The sequence below is a fragment of the Phyllostomus hastatus genome, unplaced genomic scaffold (genome assembly GCF_019186645.2).
Source record: "Phyllostomus hastatus isolate PE091 unplaced genomic scaffold, TTU_PhHast_1.1 phas_contig_244, whole genome shotgun sequence".
Lineage (NCBI taxonomy): Eukaryota > Metazoa > Chordata > Mammalia > Chiroptera > Phyllostomidae > Phyllostomus > Phyllostomus hastatus.
In genome coordinates this window covers 776,507-792,862 of record NW_025333796.1, presented here as the reverse complement: position 1 = coordinate 792,862, position 16,356 = coordinate 776,507, and the positions used below count along the sequence as shown (strand labels likewise).

The following is a 16,356-nucleotide window of genomic DNA, read 5'->3' as shown; positions in this document are numbered from 1 at the left end:
CGGCGTGGGGGCCACAGTGTGGGGGCCGCGGGCAGGCCTGGGCGGGCAGGAACCGGTAGCAGAGGGGGAGACAGGCTGCGGGCGGCCGCCTTCTCGCCGGGTGGGTCCTCCCGTGCTCTTTCCTCCAGGCACACACGCCCCCGAGGCTCCCCCTCCCCGTAGGAGGACACCAGTCCTGCTGGCTCAGGGGCCCACCCCTGCGACCTCTTTAACCTGGGTGACTTCTGTAAAGGCCCCCTGTCCAAACACAGTCACATGGGGGGAGGGGCTTCAACATTTGAATTTAGGGAGAGAACACAATTTAGCCCATAACAGAGTATAAATTATTGTTATCTTACGCCACTGAGTTTTGGGGGTGATCTGTATGTATCAGAAGACAACTAACACTTACTTCATCACTCGTGTGGGGGGAGGTGATGTGAGCCAATGAATCCATGCACTTGAGTTGGTTCTTAAACCTGGCCGTCTGTCCACGGAATCCGTCTCCAAGATTCCGGGTTTTCCTAGGATTTGGAAGGAAATCTCGCACCAGTCTTTCAAGATTGTTATTTGGAATAAGGACCCTTTTAAAAAAAAAAAACGGGAAAGCACGTTTAAAACCTAGAACTGCTTGAGATCGCTGGCCGTCGAGGAGCCGTTGAAGGTGCCGGGTGCACGACTGTCTCAGACTCCTGCCTCCCCGTCTGAAGCGTCGAGGGACGGGCGGCCTAATAAGGTCTCGGCGTTAGAACTGTCTGCCCAGAAATGGCCACGCAACAGCCGCATCGCCTGTGACTCACAGCAGATTAGATGTTGTAAAAATAGTTTGGGGAGAATTTCCCCTCGGGCCCCGGGGGGGGGAGCTGCGGGGACTGGCCATCACGAGGGCAGACAAGTGTTGCCCGGGGGCCGGGGAGACTGGCGGGGAAGCTCTGTCCCCTCCCCCCCCCCCGGGCTGGGCTGTCCAGGGAAGGTGTTGTCATTGGCTCTGGTCCTGTGCTGCCGCCCTGCAGGCGCCGCGACCCCGTGACCCCGCCGTCGGAAAGTAGACCGAGCCCAGACCAGAGAGGCGCCCTCGGCTGGGGGCTCCCCCTTCTTTCCGAGCAGTGCCCTGGCTCTGTGTGGGGGGGGGTTCCTGTTTATTCTGTCCCTGGGGGGTGGGTGAGCTCCAAGGAAAGGACGTTGGATCTTTTTGCCTCAAGATTTTTTTTTAAAGAAGTATTTTTTGAAAGATTTTATTTATTTATTTTTGGAGACAGGGGAAGGAAGAGAGAAAGAGAGGGAGGGAAATATCAACGTGAGAGAGAAACCTGGATTGGTTGTCCCTCGAGCGTCCCCAGCCAGGGACCTGACCCGCAACCCAAGCATGTACTGTGACTGGGAATCGAACCTGTGACCTTCCAGTTTGTGTGATAATGCCCAACCCACTGAGCCACAGCAGTCAGGGAAAGACTTCTCTAACTTGATAAGTGCCCTGCCTCTGTCCCCTCCCGGGAAATCATTTGTTCCACAGGTTCCTAAGACCCTGCCACGTGCCTGGCACCACACTGGACACTCGGTGATGGCTCAGCTGTCCCTGCCCACATGCGCTTCCCAGCAGGCAGTGAGGCCTGAAAAATCAGGGCCCTGGGGCTGGCATGTCAGGGGGCACCCCCCACCTTGTCACTTCTAGGTCCCAACCTGACAGAGAGGGGTCTGTTTCCAAAGACATACAGGTCCCAGGGCCGTGCCCTCAGCATGACTGTGGTCACAGGGACACAGATGTGGGTAAAAAAGGAAGTCAGCCCTGGCTGGGGTGGCTCAGTGGACTGAGCACCAGCCTGCAAACCACAGGGTCACCGGTTCAATTCCCAGTCATGGCACAGGCCAGGTTGTGGCCAGGTCCCCAGCAGGGGGTATGCGAGAAGCAACCACACACGGACGTTTCTCTCCCTCTTTTTCTCCCTCCCTTCTCCTCTCTCTAAAATAAATAAATAAATAAGTAAAATATTTTTTTAAAAAGTCCGTTTCCTTGATGGATGGAACCAATGCCTCTCGAGGTGGAACTGGCGGTTAGGACAGTCGCCACCTCAGGATTCCTGCGACGCTGCCACCCTGGAGGAGTGGCCCTGCCTTCGCCTGGGAGGGGCCGCGGTTGAGATGCCCGTGTCCCATGACATCAGGGCGGCCCCTGGAGTCGATCCTGGCTAACACACAGCAGCACCCCTCCTGGGGGGCGGAACACACCACGACCACTGTCCCCCTAACGTGGGCGGACGGCGTGGCGGACGTCACCTCCATGGGAGACGGGCTGGACCGCCCCGCTCCACACACCGGTCACGACTCCTGAGAAGCTGGGGCGGACGCCAGCCTGCAGAGGGTCCCCGCGTGCGTGTGAGGTGACGGCGCGGACGGAGAGTGTGCACAGCTCCCTCCAGGAGGCGGGTGTGAAGAGGCGGCGGAGTGAGGGCTGGGCGTGACTCGAGCTGCTGATGAAAGGGCTCACAAGGTCCTGAACCTCGGGCCCTCTCCGCTCGCACCTCCGTGCCAGGAAGATGGTGTTCCCTTTAAAGGATCGCCGGGAGGGTCCACCGCGATAACCTGCGTGGAGTCGCCCAAGGTCCAGAGCTAGCAACACCAACGTCAAGATTTGGCTCTGGCTGGCGTGGCTCAGTGGATGGAGCGCCAGCCTGAGAGCCAAAGGGCCGCTGCATCGATTCCCAGTCGGGGCACAGGCCTGGGTTGTGGGCCGGGTCTCCACTAGGGGGCGCGTGAGAGGCAACCACACATTGCTGTCTCCCTCCTTTTCTCCCTCCCTCCCTTCTCCTCTCTAACAGTAAATAAATAAAATCTCAAAAAAAAAGAAAAAAGGTCAAGATTTGAACCAAGGTGATTTAGCTCCCAAATCCCCATTCTTGGCATAGTTTCCTACCCGCTCCAGCTAAGTCTGAGCGTCTCAGCCTAACACTTGCCCACGTGGGCCCCGTTCAGGGCTGGCACCCTCAGGCCCACGGGAATTAAAATTTCATTCATACACAGCCACGCTCGTGCCTTTCCGCGCCTCCTGTGACTGTGCCCTGCTGCGACAGCACAGGTGAGTGTCGGCCGCAGAGACCGAGTGGCCGGCAGAGCCTGACAGGTTTCCTGCCCGGCCCTTTTTCGGAAAACCGTTCCCTCCCCTGTGCCGGAGCTTCCGCCCAGGGAACGGACGGGGCCGCCCGTGCAAAGCAGCAGAATGAGACGGGTCCCCAGGAAGGCGAGAGGCCAGCCGTCGGGCGGTGCCCCACCGCAGACGCAGAGCAGGGTCCTTGGGGGTCACACGGGAGATCGGTCATCCGTCCCGCCCCCGAGGGACCCTGGCCATGAAGCTGGCCAACTCGCAGCTCGTCCCGGAGAGCTAGGGCGGAGGATGCATGGTCTTCCCACCCTCGGGGTGCGGTGAAGCCGCACAGGCCACTGGCCCAGTGGACCGAGGACGTCCGGAGCAGTGCGAGGTTCAACCCCCGTGGGTAGGGAAGGGGTGCAGACTAGACGTAAGCCCACAGATCAGTGTCACGGGTGGTCCGCAGCCTGCCCCAGTGGTGGTGCAGAGGAGAGAGGTGGTCAGACTTCTCCTGTAATATTCTTTTTTAAAAAATATTTTATTTTTTATTTTAGAGAGGGGGGTGGGAGGGAGAAAGAGGGAGAGAAACACAGATTGGCTACCTTCTGTGCGTGCCCCAGGGGACTGAACCTGCAACCCAGGCATACGTCCTGACGGGGAGTCAAACCGGCGGCCTTTCAGTTCGTAGGATGATGCCCAGCCAACGGAGCCACGCTGGCTGGGGCCAGACTTGCGTTTTCATAGAAGGATCAGTCCAGTGACAGACTGGCGATCGGAATTTATGGGGGAAAGACCACGCCAGAAGCCCGGCGAAGAAACGCTGGTCCAAGGAGCAATGGCAGAGGTCTGAATGAAGGCCCAAGTGAAGACCCAGAGGAAGGGACTCCTCCTGAACGTGCATGGGAGACAGAGCAGGCCGGCCCCGGGGATGCCCAGGTGCGTGGCCGGGGACTCCAGTTTCCGGCGGCGTCATCACATTCAGAAGGACACGCAGATCGGGGGTGAAAGAGGAGACCCACCTGGGGATCACGTTCTCCGATTCCTCTGGGGCGTTCAAGAGGGACATCAGGGGCTCTTTGTCCCTTTGCGTCTCCACGAATACAGTCAAAGAAACCAAGACTGCGGCACCTTTACCTCCCCGCGGGCGCAGGGAAGGACAGTGCAGGCCCCGCCTCCCGAGGAGCCTGTTTGTGGACCCAGGTGTAGGAGAATGCATCGGGGCAGGGGGGTGGGCGCTGCACACGGCTGGCTGGCGGAAAAGCTGCCGCACCTGCTCCTGCATTCCAGTCGGCCCCGCCTTGATTTGCATTTAGATGGAAATTCTTTCGGCCCCCGAACCAGGGGAGCCCCCTCACGCGCAGCCCTTAGAAAAGCATTAACCTGAGCGTGTGAGGTATCGTCGGTACACCAGCCGAATTAACGGTGACCCCTTAACGACTCCGTCGGCCTTAGCCGTTGGAGCGGTGGGAAAGTTTACAAGCCTGCTCCGGTGTCTCTCCAAGAAGGGCAGGGCATGCAGAACCTGTTAATGAGTGACGGCCCCCGGGCCTCCGGCAGCACCCCGGGGACCTGTTGCAGGAGGCTGTGTGTGGCCACACGCCGTCCCCGCTGTTCCTGAGGGGCCTGAGTCGACATTGTTTGGGGTCCTGAGTAAGGGTCAGTCTCGGGTCAGGGCCCACGCAGGGAGCCACCCGTGACGCATGGATAAGTGACACAAGTCCAAAGCCTCTCTCTCTCCCCCCAAGACCCCCTTCCTCTCTCTCTAAAATAAATAAAAACTTAAAAAACTTCAAACAAAAAACACAAAATGTTTTCAAAGTCTTCGGCTCACAAAGGGTGGTGGTCGCGCAGCGTTAATCCTCACCCTGCACTGTCCCAGCTACGGAGTGCGCTGTGGGGCCGGACACCGGGAAACACGTGACTCGGAGCCGTCAGATGCAGGTCGCGGTGACCGTCACCGCCGTCTCGGGAGACTCCCTCAGCAGCAGGGACATTCTCTAGGAAATGGGGCATCAGGTGCTTCAGCACCTGGAGGCCGTGAGGGCGTTTGGGCTGCTTGCCTGCCCGAGGCGTGGCCGCCGCTTGGAAGGGCCCGGGGACAGAGAGGGAAGCAGTTTCCCGTCTGCAGACCTGCCCTTGTGCCGGGCTCGGCGTCTGCCCTCCGCTTCCACGGTGTCTGGCAGCTACAGATCGTTCGGGGGGATCCCCACATACTAGTGTGTGTGCTCGCTGCCCATGTTTAATGACGCTACGTGGAGACATGATATCAGTATGGTTCATTTGTCTCCAGAACGCGATCGTGAGTGTCGGCAGTAACCCTCTGGTAGCTGTGTGTGTTGTGTCTGGGCACAGCTAGTGGAACGTACACACCAAATTGGGTCAGAAAATTCCTCGGTACGCCCCCACAAGGGGCTGCATGTAGCACTCTGTGCTGAAATAATCCAAGAGGTCACGTTCTGGATAGAGGCCTGGTCCTCGGCGCCCCCCAGCCTGTGATCCTGGTGGTCCTCAGGCCACGCGGCCGCAGACGGGGCTGCGCTTTCACTCCGCCCGCCCACGGGTCCAGCCTCATGCGTGGACTGCTGGAGAAAAGTCAGCGTCCCGCCAGGCGTGGGCTGGAGACGGCTCCGCGTCCGCACTGGGTTCGCTGCCTCCTGCCCTCCGCGGGTGGCAGTCACACACCTCAGACGCTTAGCAATACGGGCTGTGGGTCCGTTACAGCTGCCTCGTAACACGGCCCTCGAGAGTGTGCTCGGGACAGTCCCGTGTTAGGGTGTTTCTGTGTGTGTGTTCTCTGCCTAGCACGGACTCCGGTCCCGTCGGGCACGTGTGGTGGCAGCTGGCTTATGGAAATGCCATCTCCAGTCGCCAGACGACCTTCCGTGGACTTGGGGACGGCAAAGGACGGCAGGCTCGGGGTCTGCGGAACGAACGGTCCCGCCAGCCTTCAAAGAGGATGCGGTTTACGCCTCCCCCACAGCTGGAAGTGAGCGCTGGGCGCCCACGGATTCTCACAGCGAATGCAGGCTCTCTGCAGGCCTCCCGTCCCCGTCCCCGCCCTCGCCCTGACCCGACACAGCCCACGTCTCCTGCCCGTGATGCAGTCCGGGACTCAGTTAAATGCCAGGCAGCCACTGGTTCAATTAATTTTCACGCCGCCCTGCACAGCAGGTACCACTATCTCCCTTTCTCAGACTAAGAATCCAGGTTGAGAAAAATTAACTCATCTGCTTGAGAGTCAGTGACTAGTAAGTGGGCTGGGATGGAGGCCTAGGTTTGAAACCCATGTGGTTGGTTTTTGGGTTTTTTTTCCTCCATTTTGCCCAAGGGCAGCCCCCCACTGAGAGCAGCTGTCGGGTATGAGCCCCAGGCCTGAGCTGGGACCGGATCCAGGCGCACCACACGCATGGGCTCAGGGCCCGGAGGCCACGGCGGACTCCCATCCGGGCCCTGGAGGGTGGCGGGGCCTGAGCGCTGAGGCCACGGCCCACCTGACCCCCAGTGGCTCTGTTTGGTTTCTTTACTTTTTCTTTGCTGCGGTCACACGTTTTGACTTTGAGATAGTCCTGGAGATCTTAACAAAAAGAAGTACCGGCCGACGACACCCCATCGGGATTGTTACCCCTGTTGGCTCTCGAACTCCCCGATGTTGCGCAAATCCAAGTGCGGGTCCAAGACCTACGAGTGACGGCCCCTCCCTCAGGCCGGACACGAAGGTCGGCCGCGGGCCTGACCCACAGGGGCCGCCCCGTCAGGACCCCCTGCGCTGACCCAGTCAGAGGCCCCGCCCCTGCAGAGTCCGTGCCGCGTCAGCTGTATCGTTGGACAAGACTCTGTGTGTGAAGTGAGCTGCGGTTTTCCTTATTGTCGTGAAGCATAGTCTGTGTTGTCATCCTTTCTGTGACTTTGTAATTTTTATGTGTTGATTTTGGAGGGAGAGAGGAAAGGCAGAGGCAGAGAAACGTCGGTCTGTGGTTGCACTTCCTGATGGGCCCGCTGGTTGACTCTTGTATCTGCCTGGACCAGGGATCGAACCTGCAGCCTCGGTGTATCAGGGCGACGCTCCAACCAACCCAGCCACCCCCCAGGGCTGTTGTCATGCTTTTTAAACTTCTAGTTATGTCCGGGTTTTCTTGACTCATCGGCAGCACCTCTGTATTTCTCTGTGGCCACGATAAGTCACGTGCTTGTAACTTCAGTAGCTTCAGCGCCGCAGTGGGGCGCTGTGGAGACGCCGGGTTCGGGCTGGAGTTTGCGGTTGTCGTAGTTCATTCGCAGGTGCGGTTGCCTAGGGACACAACACATCGGCAGAAAAGTAAACTCACCTGTTCTCCTATATCCTGAGATGTTCTCCTATACCTGGAATTCGGGCACCTCTCCTCAGGTTACATTGGGGAATGGTTTCCATTTTAAAGGTCAATTCAGCAACAGCAGTAACACGCCTGAGCCTCTCTGACCTTCCTCCTCCTCACTTGTCTCCACCTCCTGTCTGTGGCGATGTCCCGGGTATCAGACGGACAGTAAGAGTTTGGGGGACCGGGGGGGGGGGGGGGCGGGGGATGCTAATACACGGCCTCTTTGAGCTGCAGTTTCCCGCAGCGAGCTCTTCTCATTCAGCCCGAGATCATCGTTCTGCCTCTAAAGCCTGAGAGCCTGGCCCTGGCCAGCGGCTCAGTTAGTTGCACATCATCCTGCACACCGAAAGGTCATAGGTTCCATCCTGGGTCACTGCCTCCTTCTCCCATCGACGTCTGTCTGCCTGTCTGTCTCTGAAATCAGTAGACACATCCTCAGGTTAGGCTTTAAAAAAAAAAAAAACATTTAAAAGCTAAAATCCTGCGCACCTAGCGAGTTGCCCCGGCTTTTGTCCTGTTTCTGCCGCCCTGTTGTCCTGGCTGCTCCAAGCCCGTGTCGCCTCATGGCGAAGCCCCTTCCCAAGCAGCCGGAAAACAGGCCCATGAGGTGAGGTGCCCGCCGGCCTAGGTTAGGTTGGGGAGGGGAGGGGAGGGGGGAGGGGATGGCAGGGGAGAGGGAGAAAAGGTCCTGAGATGCTGGCGATCATGAAGCTTTAAAAATAAAAAAACCTTGTACTCGATTTTAAAAACCAACTTATACGCTATTTAGGGTCACTCCAAGAACACAGTGCTAATCTAAGCTTCAGTGTTCACATTGCATTCTTTTCAGGAGAGATTTATGAATAGTGTGCGAAGACCAGGCCACTGGTTTTAAAAGCCGAGGCAATATAAAGGCGTGGGCACGGCCCCGAGAGCGAGCAGGAGCTGCAGGGAGCTCTGGCGTAGCGTTCACAGCCCACCGTGCGGCTCCTGTGACCCTGCCCGTCCTCCTTGACGGGCTGGGCTGGGCTGGGCTTCTGTGAAGACGTCGTTGCTGTATTTAAAGGCTCCCTTTGATGCCTCTGTTTCTAATTGTTACTCTAGTTTCTCTTCTATCTATTTCCTAATTCGCCGAAACGCCAAGTCCAAACTATTTCTATTCCTGTGATAACTCCCAGACTGTCTCGCTTAGTTCTGATGTTCATTGCAAAGACGTCGTAAATGTTCTCGCTGATCCTTGGTGCTCCCTGAGCCTCCCTCTGCCCTTTACCCAGATAGTAAAGTCCCTTCACGTCACCAGAAACAGGTGACGTTGACGTTCACTCCTTCTGTCCCGCCGTGTGAAGCCTGACTCCCTTCCCTCAGCTCCCAGTGGCTTCTGACTGTCTTTCCGGGGTCTGCTCTGGCCTGGGGGCTGAGCTGGTGACAGCGTGTCATCCCCATGCACCGTGGTTGTGGGTTCGATCCCCTGTCAGAGCACATGCAAGCATCAACCAGTAAATGAATAACTAGGTGGAACAACAAACTGATGTCTCTCTCTCTCTCAAAATCAATAATTTTAAAATAAATAAAGAGCCTCGGTTGGCATGGCTCAGTGGATTGAGTGACAGCCTGTGATCCAAAGGACCACAGGTTCGATTCCCAGTCAGGCCACAGGCCTGAGTCGCAGTCCAGGCCCCCAGTAGGGGGTGTGCGAGGGCCAACCACACATTGATGTTTCTCTCCCTCTCTTTCTTCCTCCCTTCCCCTTTCTAAAAATAAATAAATAAAATCTTGAAGAGAGAGAGAGAGAGAAAGAAAAGAAAAGAGAGAAAAGGAGGGGAGGGGAGAAGAACACTGTGTTCTGGGATGGAGGCCACATGGTCCGCGGGGCCCTGCAAATACCTTCGCCTTCAGAGCACTTCCTCTGCTGTCGTCCAGAGTGCAGCAGGTCCCCCCCGCCGACCACAGGTCATGGCCCAGCGAGGACCCTCCAGCACAAAACTTCGCAAACCACTTTTGACACGTTCGATCAGTCCCAGCCCCTTCTCCCCACACGGCACAAACCTTCTTTTCCATTTGAGTTGCATTTTTACCTTTCTTGAAATAATAAAGGACAGTATGCCGAAAATGTTGCATATTTTCTCCCATCTTCCATATTAAAATGGCTACACAAAAATTCACCAATTTTAATAATTTTTTAAACACATGCTGATATGACCGCTGTCACCATACAGTCTAACAACATTGTTTGGAAGGACGCTAAAGACAGCTAAGCACTACTGGAGACACCATAACAGGGAAAATACGAACGAACTTTTTGGCCTGCCCGGTACATCGTAAGGAGAGGCCGAGAATCGTTTGGGAGTGCGTGGGAACCAGCCAAGGGCAGGGGAGGTCAGGAGACCAGCCGGAATGTTCACGCCCTTCGCAGCGTGAGCAGGGGCCGCGCCTGGGGCCCCGCAGGCAGGAGAAGGTGAGGAGATGGATGACCAGGCCCCGCGGGGCCCAGGAGCTGGCCCGACATTCCTGAAGGCTCCTGAGAGTCCCCGAGCGAGCTGTGAGCTGTGTCCCCTGGGGAGTTATGAGAGCAGGTCTGGGTTTTCAAAAGGTCACCCTGGCCCTGGGGCAGAAAAGGGCGGGACCCCAGGAGCCGCAGCTGCTCCAGCAGCCACGCCCAAGGGGTGGAGGCGAGCCCAGGAGCCGGAGTGGAGATGCAGGCGAGCAGGACAGCCTCGGGGGACAGGACGTGACAGGGAGAGAGGACACGAGGACTGTTTCAGGGGGACGGGCCTGAGTTGTCTGTAGGAAGTTCAGGTGGAGAGGACGAGTCGCTGGAGAGAGAGCTGTCAGCCTGAAACAGGCCTGCAGTGGTCGGCCCCGAGGGGGGTTGCGAGCTGGTCAGAAGGCCCTCGGCTCCTGTCTGGGCACTGGTGGCAGCAGGCCCCCCACCTCCTCCCCCACCCCACGGGGCACGTCTCTGCAGAGGGGAACCGAGCCAGAGCTCAAAGACGGCGTCAGCACGTCCCCCGACCAGCAACATGGCGGCTGCGAGGTTCCAGACACTGAATTATTCAGGAGCTGCTCGCCCCGGAGTTCAGGCTGATTTATTTCTTGCAGTAGCTATTTAAGATGACAATTTTTTTAAAAAAGGCAAAGGGAACTCATAGCCAACTGCAGTGCATAAAGGAAAGCTTTCACGGCAGCCGTTTTGTGATTAAGTTCTCAGGCTGAAGTGTTCCTTCCCGAGAGATATTCCTTCAAAATCCCACACTTGGCGGCACCGGGGCACCACGACCTGGGACGGCAGACCTCAGTAGTGCAGCATGTTTCACCAGCCCGAAAGTCGCCCTCGCAGTGTCTCTGCGTTTCTCGGGCACTCTCTCGTTCCAGTCCAGCTCAGCACTCGGTGGAGCTCCGGAGAGGGCGGGCGGGGACTGGCACCCACGCAGGCCCCTGCCCGTTCCGGCCCCTCCGGCCTTGCCCTCCCCCACCCCCGAAATTGCTACAGTTAAGCCAGGCGTATAGGTCTGTTGAGACTTCCAGAAAACATCACCACGGAAAGGGCAGCTGACAGCCACCGACTTTCAGTTATTCGCACCAACTAACCCATCACCCCCTCGGCCTCCTGTGTCCTGGAGAGCTTCCTCTTCTGCCCTCTCCAGTCTCCTGGGACTGCGCTCCTTTCCAAGCAAGAAGACACGGGACTTCTAAGTGAAAACCCCCCGTGGAAATAAGTAACGGTTCTCGCTGGCACGATTCAGAATCGTTTTATTGTAGCTTCCTCCTGTGCGCCTGATATCGAGTGCCGTCACCCCTACGAGGCTCACGGGGATCTGTGTCCATTTCCACTCGCCACCACCACTGTCTGCGGGGACGGGGACAGGACTCCGGCGTCCGGGGGCCGTGGTTGCAGAGCCGGCAGCCTCCGGAAGGGCGAACACGCCGCCCGCTGCCGCCCGTTCCTGCCTCCAAAACGCAGCCCGTCGGGGTTAAAGGTGAACTGGCGGCGGCCGAATCAACAGCAACGAGGGTGTCTTTTTAATTTTTTTTTAATTAGAACTATTCTTTCTTTTTTAAGGTTTTCTTACTGTTATTCTATTACAGATGCCCCACTGTTCCTTCTTTGCCTTCCTCCGCCCATTCCGCCCTCCCACCCCCCAGTCTTTTTAAATTATACCAAAATTACTGCAAGAAATCAAAATGTGGACTTTTCAAAAAGTAAAATGATCGACACTTCCACCGTACCACCATACTTTTTAAAAATCAAACAACAAAAATATTTTAAAAATTACAAACACTGTATTGTAACATACGCCACACTAAATTTATAAAGTAATATTCTTTCTCCAATAATAAATTAACCTTAAAATTAAAAAATTTTTAAATAGAAAAAACACAGCATAAAAACACAAAGAAAATGGTTTTGTACAGCTGTATAAAATGTTTGTTTTAAGCTAAGTATTATTACAAGAGTCAAAGTATTTTAAAACTTTTTGTTAAAAAAAGTTACAGTACCTGGCTGCTGTAACTCAGTGGGTTGAGTACAGGCATGCGAACCAAAGGGTCGCCGGTTCAATTCCCAGTCACAGCACATGCCTGGGTTGTGGGCCAGGCCCCCAGTTGGGGGCACGTGAGAGGCAGCCACACATTGATGTTTCTCTCCCTCTCTTTCTCTCTCTAAAATATAAATAAAATCTTTTTTTAAAAGTTACAGTAAACTAAGGTTAATTTATTATTGGAGAAAGAATACTACTTTATACATTTAGTGTGGCCTGTGTTACAGCATTTGCCAAGTCTGTGGTGGTGCCCAGCAATGCCCTGAGCCTTCACGTCCATTCGCCACTCCCTGCCGCACCCAGAGCGGCTTCCGGAACCACGTGGAAACGTGAGCTCCGTTGCTGGTCAGCGCTCCTTACAGGGAGACCGTTTTCTGCCTGCGGTGCCCTTCCCCGGGCCTCTCCTGTGTTCAGACACACAGGTACTCGCCCTCGTGTTGCAGCTGCCTCCATTGTGCAGTGCAGCAGCCCGCTGTGCAGGCTGGAGGCCCAGGAGCCGCGGGCCATATCGTACAGCCAGGCGTGCCGTGGGCTGCGCCATCCAGGCCTGTGGAAGCACACGCCGTGGCGTTTGCACCGTGATGTCATCACCTAACGACGCATTTCTCAGAACGCGCTCCCGTCGTTAAGTGATGCGTGGCTGTGGTTTGCTTAACCAGTCACCCGGCGAATGGCATCTGTTACGTCCAGGCTGGGCCCTCACGAGAGAAGCTGCCGGGAACATTCGCATACAGGTGTTCGTGTAAACGTACGTGTCATGTCATCTGGGATGAATGCCCAAGCGTGCCATCGCTGTGTCGTGTGACAGCTGCAGGTGTAGTTTCATGAGAAACCGTCACGTTGTCCTTCCAGAGCCGGGGTCCGACTTTGTGTCCCCACAGCGAGGCAGCAGTGATTGTTGTTCTGCGTCCTCAGCAGCACGGACCATCCTTATCCGGGCCATGCTGGTGGGGGGATAGTGATGGATTAGTGTGATTCCAGTCTGCGTGTCCCTGCTGGCTGATGACGTTGAGCAGCTTCACCTGTGCGCCTTGGCCCCCTGTATACCTTTGTGTCCAGTTGCTCTGCAGACACCAGCGGGACGCACATGGGTGGGTCAGATTCTCTGCCCCGATGGACCGTGAGTCTGTCCCTCTGCCCGTACTCCGTAGTCTGTCTCTATCTTATTTTTCAATCACACTTCACATTCCATGTTACTCTGTATTAGTTTCAGGTGTGCAGCACGGTGGTTCGACAATCCTGTACTTTTCGAAGTGTTCCCCCCGATGTTTCCAGCCCTCTCCTGGCCCCCCGCGTGGTTACTGCAGCGCTACCGGCCCTGTTCCCACTGCTGGACTTTCCGCCCCCGTGACTGGTCTGTGACCGCCTGTCCGTGCTCCTCAGTCCCTCCCCTTCTCCACCCAGGCCCCAGCCCTCCGCCCCCGCCCCTCCGGCAGCCATGAGGCTGCTGCTCTCTGTCCACGAGTCTGTTTCCATTGTGTTCCTTTACTCGGTTCTCTGAATTCCACACCGTGTGAGTGGAATCACATGCAGCACTCGCAGTCCCAACTGCTGCGGCCTTGGGGTGAGCTTCGTGCCGGGCGAGTCCTGCCCCTCATTTTTCGTCCGAGACGGCTTTGGCTGTTCCAGAACCTGAGTGTTTCCTTATGAACGCTCCACTAAGCTTGTCTACAAATAACTGATCGGCATTTCAACAGGATGTGCACGAAACCTCGAGATCAGTTTTGGGGGTGAACGGACATCCCCAAGACGTTGGGTCTCCCAGTCAGTCCACAAATGTGCGGCGCCCCTGCGTCTGTTTAGGTCTCTCTCTGTTGCACCCGCCTTTTGTCACTTTCAGCCTGCAGACCTCGTGTGTTCCCTTCAGTTTATCGCTGAGTATTTAATGTCCTTTGCAGCAATTGTAGTTTTGTTTTTTAAAAATATTTTATTTATTTTTAGACAGAGGGGAAGGGAGGGAGAAAGAGAGGGAGAGAAACATCAGTGTGTGGTTGCCTCTCACATGCCCCCCCGACCAGGGACCTGGCCTGCAACCCAGGCACGTGCCCTGACTGGGAATCGAACCAGCGACTCTTTGGTTCGCAGGCCTGAGCTCAATCCACTGAGCTACACCAGCCAGGGATAGTATTGTTTTTAATATCAGTTTTCTACATGTTCATTGTTAGTATATAGAAATGAGGTTGATTGTTGTGTGTTGCTCTGGTATCACACCCTAAACTCACTAGTCCTACTTTGGGGGCTTTTTTTGTTCATTTGTTCGTTCACTTTTAGATTCCTCGGGACGTTCTATGCAGAAAACCGTGTCATCTGCAAATAGGGATGGTTTTGTGTCTTTCTTTGCGATCTGTGTGCCTGCTATTAATTTTTCTTGCTTTATTGCAGCAGCTGGAACTTCCTGTACTATGTTGAAAAAGGACAGAAGGCAGACATCCTTGCTTTATGCCCTGAACTTAGGAGGAACAGTCAGTCTTTGGCTGCTAAGCATGACACAGCTGTGGGTTTTTACCACCAATCCTCTGACAAAATGTATTTTGTCCTTTTTTCTTACCCCTACTACCTCTCCACCCCCCTCTGTTTAAGAAGAAGCTTAAGATGTAGGGTTGGGCTCAACTGGGATGACGGAGCAGAAAGCAAGCCCGCAGGAGATTTTGGTACTTCCTTCTCCTGGCGTGGTTTGCAAGCGCGATAAAACCAAGTTCCTATCCAGAGGCCGGGGGCCCACTGCCAGCCCCAGTCAGAGCGGGGAGCTCAGCTCATTATCAGGGCCCTGGCCCTGGGGGCTGAGCTGAGCCCCGCCCCGCCCCCCCTCCCCCCATCCGGAGATGAGGCAGAAATCACACAGCAGAGCCTCGGGAGCGGGGTGCCTGTGCTCTGCCCAGCCGCGCTGCGCTGCTCTTTCCGGCGGCCGGCCGGCTCTCGGCCGCCAGCTGCGCTGCCTGCCAGCCTGAGCCGGCGATAGGGGAGTCTCGGATATCAGATGCAGGGCGACAGAGTGGCCAGGGCCAGGTTTAGATTTGTGCGAGCTTTTGGCAGCGGGGCACCCCGAGAAGGGAGTCGTGGGACGGGCAGCGAATGGAGACCTCCGTGGCTGGTGGCAGCGGCAGCGGCAAAGTGCAGGCGGCGCTGTACCTGGGACCCAAGGAGCAATTCCTTTTAGTACGCGAGGGGGATGGGCAGTTTAACCTAAAATTTAAGAAAGAAGTGCAGTCACCCTGGCCCGCGGAGCCTTCCCCTCTGGGTCCCGCCCCCCGCTCCGCGCGTCGCCCCGCCCCGCCCCCCACCCCCACGCGGCGCGCCCCTCGCGCCCCACCCCCGGGCTGGCCCAGGCCGCACCTGCGCAGGTTAAGCCCGCGGGGACGCGCTGGCCGTGGGTGCGGGGGAGGTGAGCGGAGGTGCGCGGCGGGTGGGAGGGCGAGGCGGCGATGAGAACGCGGCGGCCTCCTCCGCTAATGGCCGCGCGGCCCTGCGGGGACAGGGCCCCGGCTGGAGGGGATGTGCCTGCCGCTCGCACGCCCGGGTCCTCTTCCCACGCGTTTTCCTCCGCCGGCCCGTACCAAAGCCGCCGGCAGGGGAGTCGGGCTGTTCCACTCGGGGAGGGGCGCAGGTCCGGCGGGGGCGGGCCGGGGGCTGGGCCGCGCCGCGTCCCCTTCTGTCCCGTCCGCGCGCAGAGGCCCCTCCTCCTGGCGGCTGCGCCGCCGCCGGGTGAGGCCGCAGCGCTCCGTGGGGCCGCGGAGCCCGCCCCCGTCCCTCCCCACCACTCCGACTCCCGCGTCCCCGCGCCCCCGCCCCGCGCGGGGACGAGCGCCGCCCAGCGCATGCTGATCCCTGTCCTCTTCCTCCTCAGGCGGCGCTGGCGGCGGCCCCCCGACCCGCGGAAGCCGGCATGCTGGAGAAATTCGAGTTGGAAGAAGGTGAGTGCCCCCCGCCGGGACGCGCCTCTGCTCCTGCGCCCAGGGGCCGGGCCGCCGGCTCCCCGCGCCCCGGAGGCCGCGCGCCCCGCCGAGCGCCCCGCCGGTCTGCCCGGCGGCGGGCGATGGAGGCGCGGGGCTGGCGGGGCGCGTCCGCAGTGGCCCGCGGTGCCTCCGCAGGGGAAGGCGAGCGGGGTGCCAGGATGGTCGCTCCTTTTGTCCTTACCAGCCGAGCCCGACAGAGAGCCAGGTGTCATGCAGTGGTAATTGCCTGGAATGCCGCAGGGGCAACCCCCAAATGCTGTTCGTGGTCCATCCCTGCGAAGAACGCGAACTGTGCCCTGACGCGTATTCGCGAAAGCGCCGCCGCCAGGGTGTGTCGCCCTGTTGTAAATAGGGAAAGTTAATCGGGGAGACCTGGAGCCCCCGAGTGACTTGGTTTGGAGTTCAGGTGACTCTGTCGCTCCATCATTCCTGCCGCCTCTTCTCCTCTCGCTGGGTTGCCCCCGCCCGTT

At 57.6% G+C, this 16,356-nt stretch overlaps 1 protein-coding gene across 6 annotated transcripts in view; it reads left to right on the top strand.

Moving 5' to 3' along the window:
* The window catches only part of PRKAG2 (protein kinase AMP-activated non-catalytic subunit gamma 2), a 180,000-nt gene that overhangs the window by 114,575 nt on the left and 49,069 nt on the right, over positions 1-16,356 (top strand). For 3 of the 6 annotated variants that reach the window (XM_045837752.1, XM_045837753.1, XM_045837755.1), the window contains one exon: positions 15,778-15,844. In XM_045837752.1, coding sequence (XP_045693708.1) covers positions 15,778-15,844 — 67 coding nt within the window. Of the gene's footprint in view, positions 1-14,755; positions 15,090-15,691; positions 15,845-16,356 lie in introns of those variants that run through there. The other 3 variants (XM_045837756.1, XM_045837757.1, XM_045837758.1) reach the window with 3 other exon arrangements.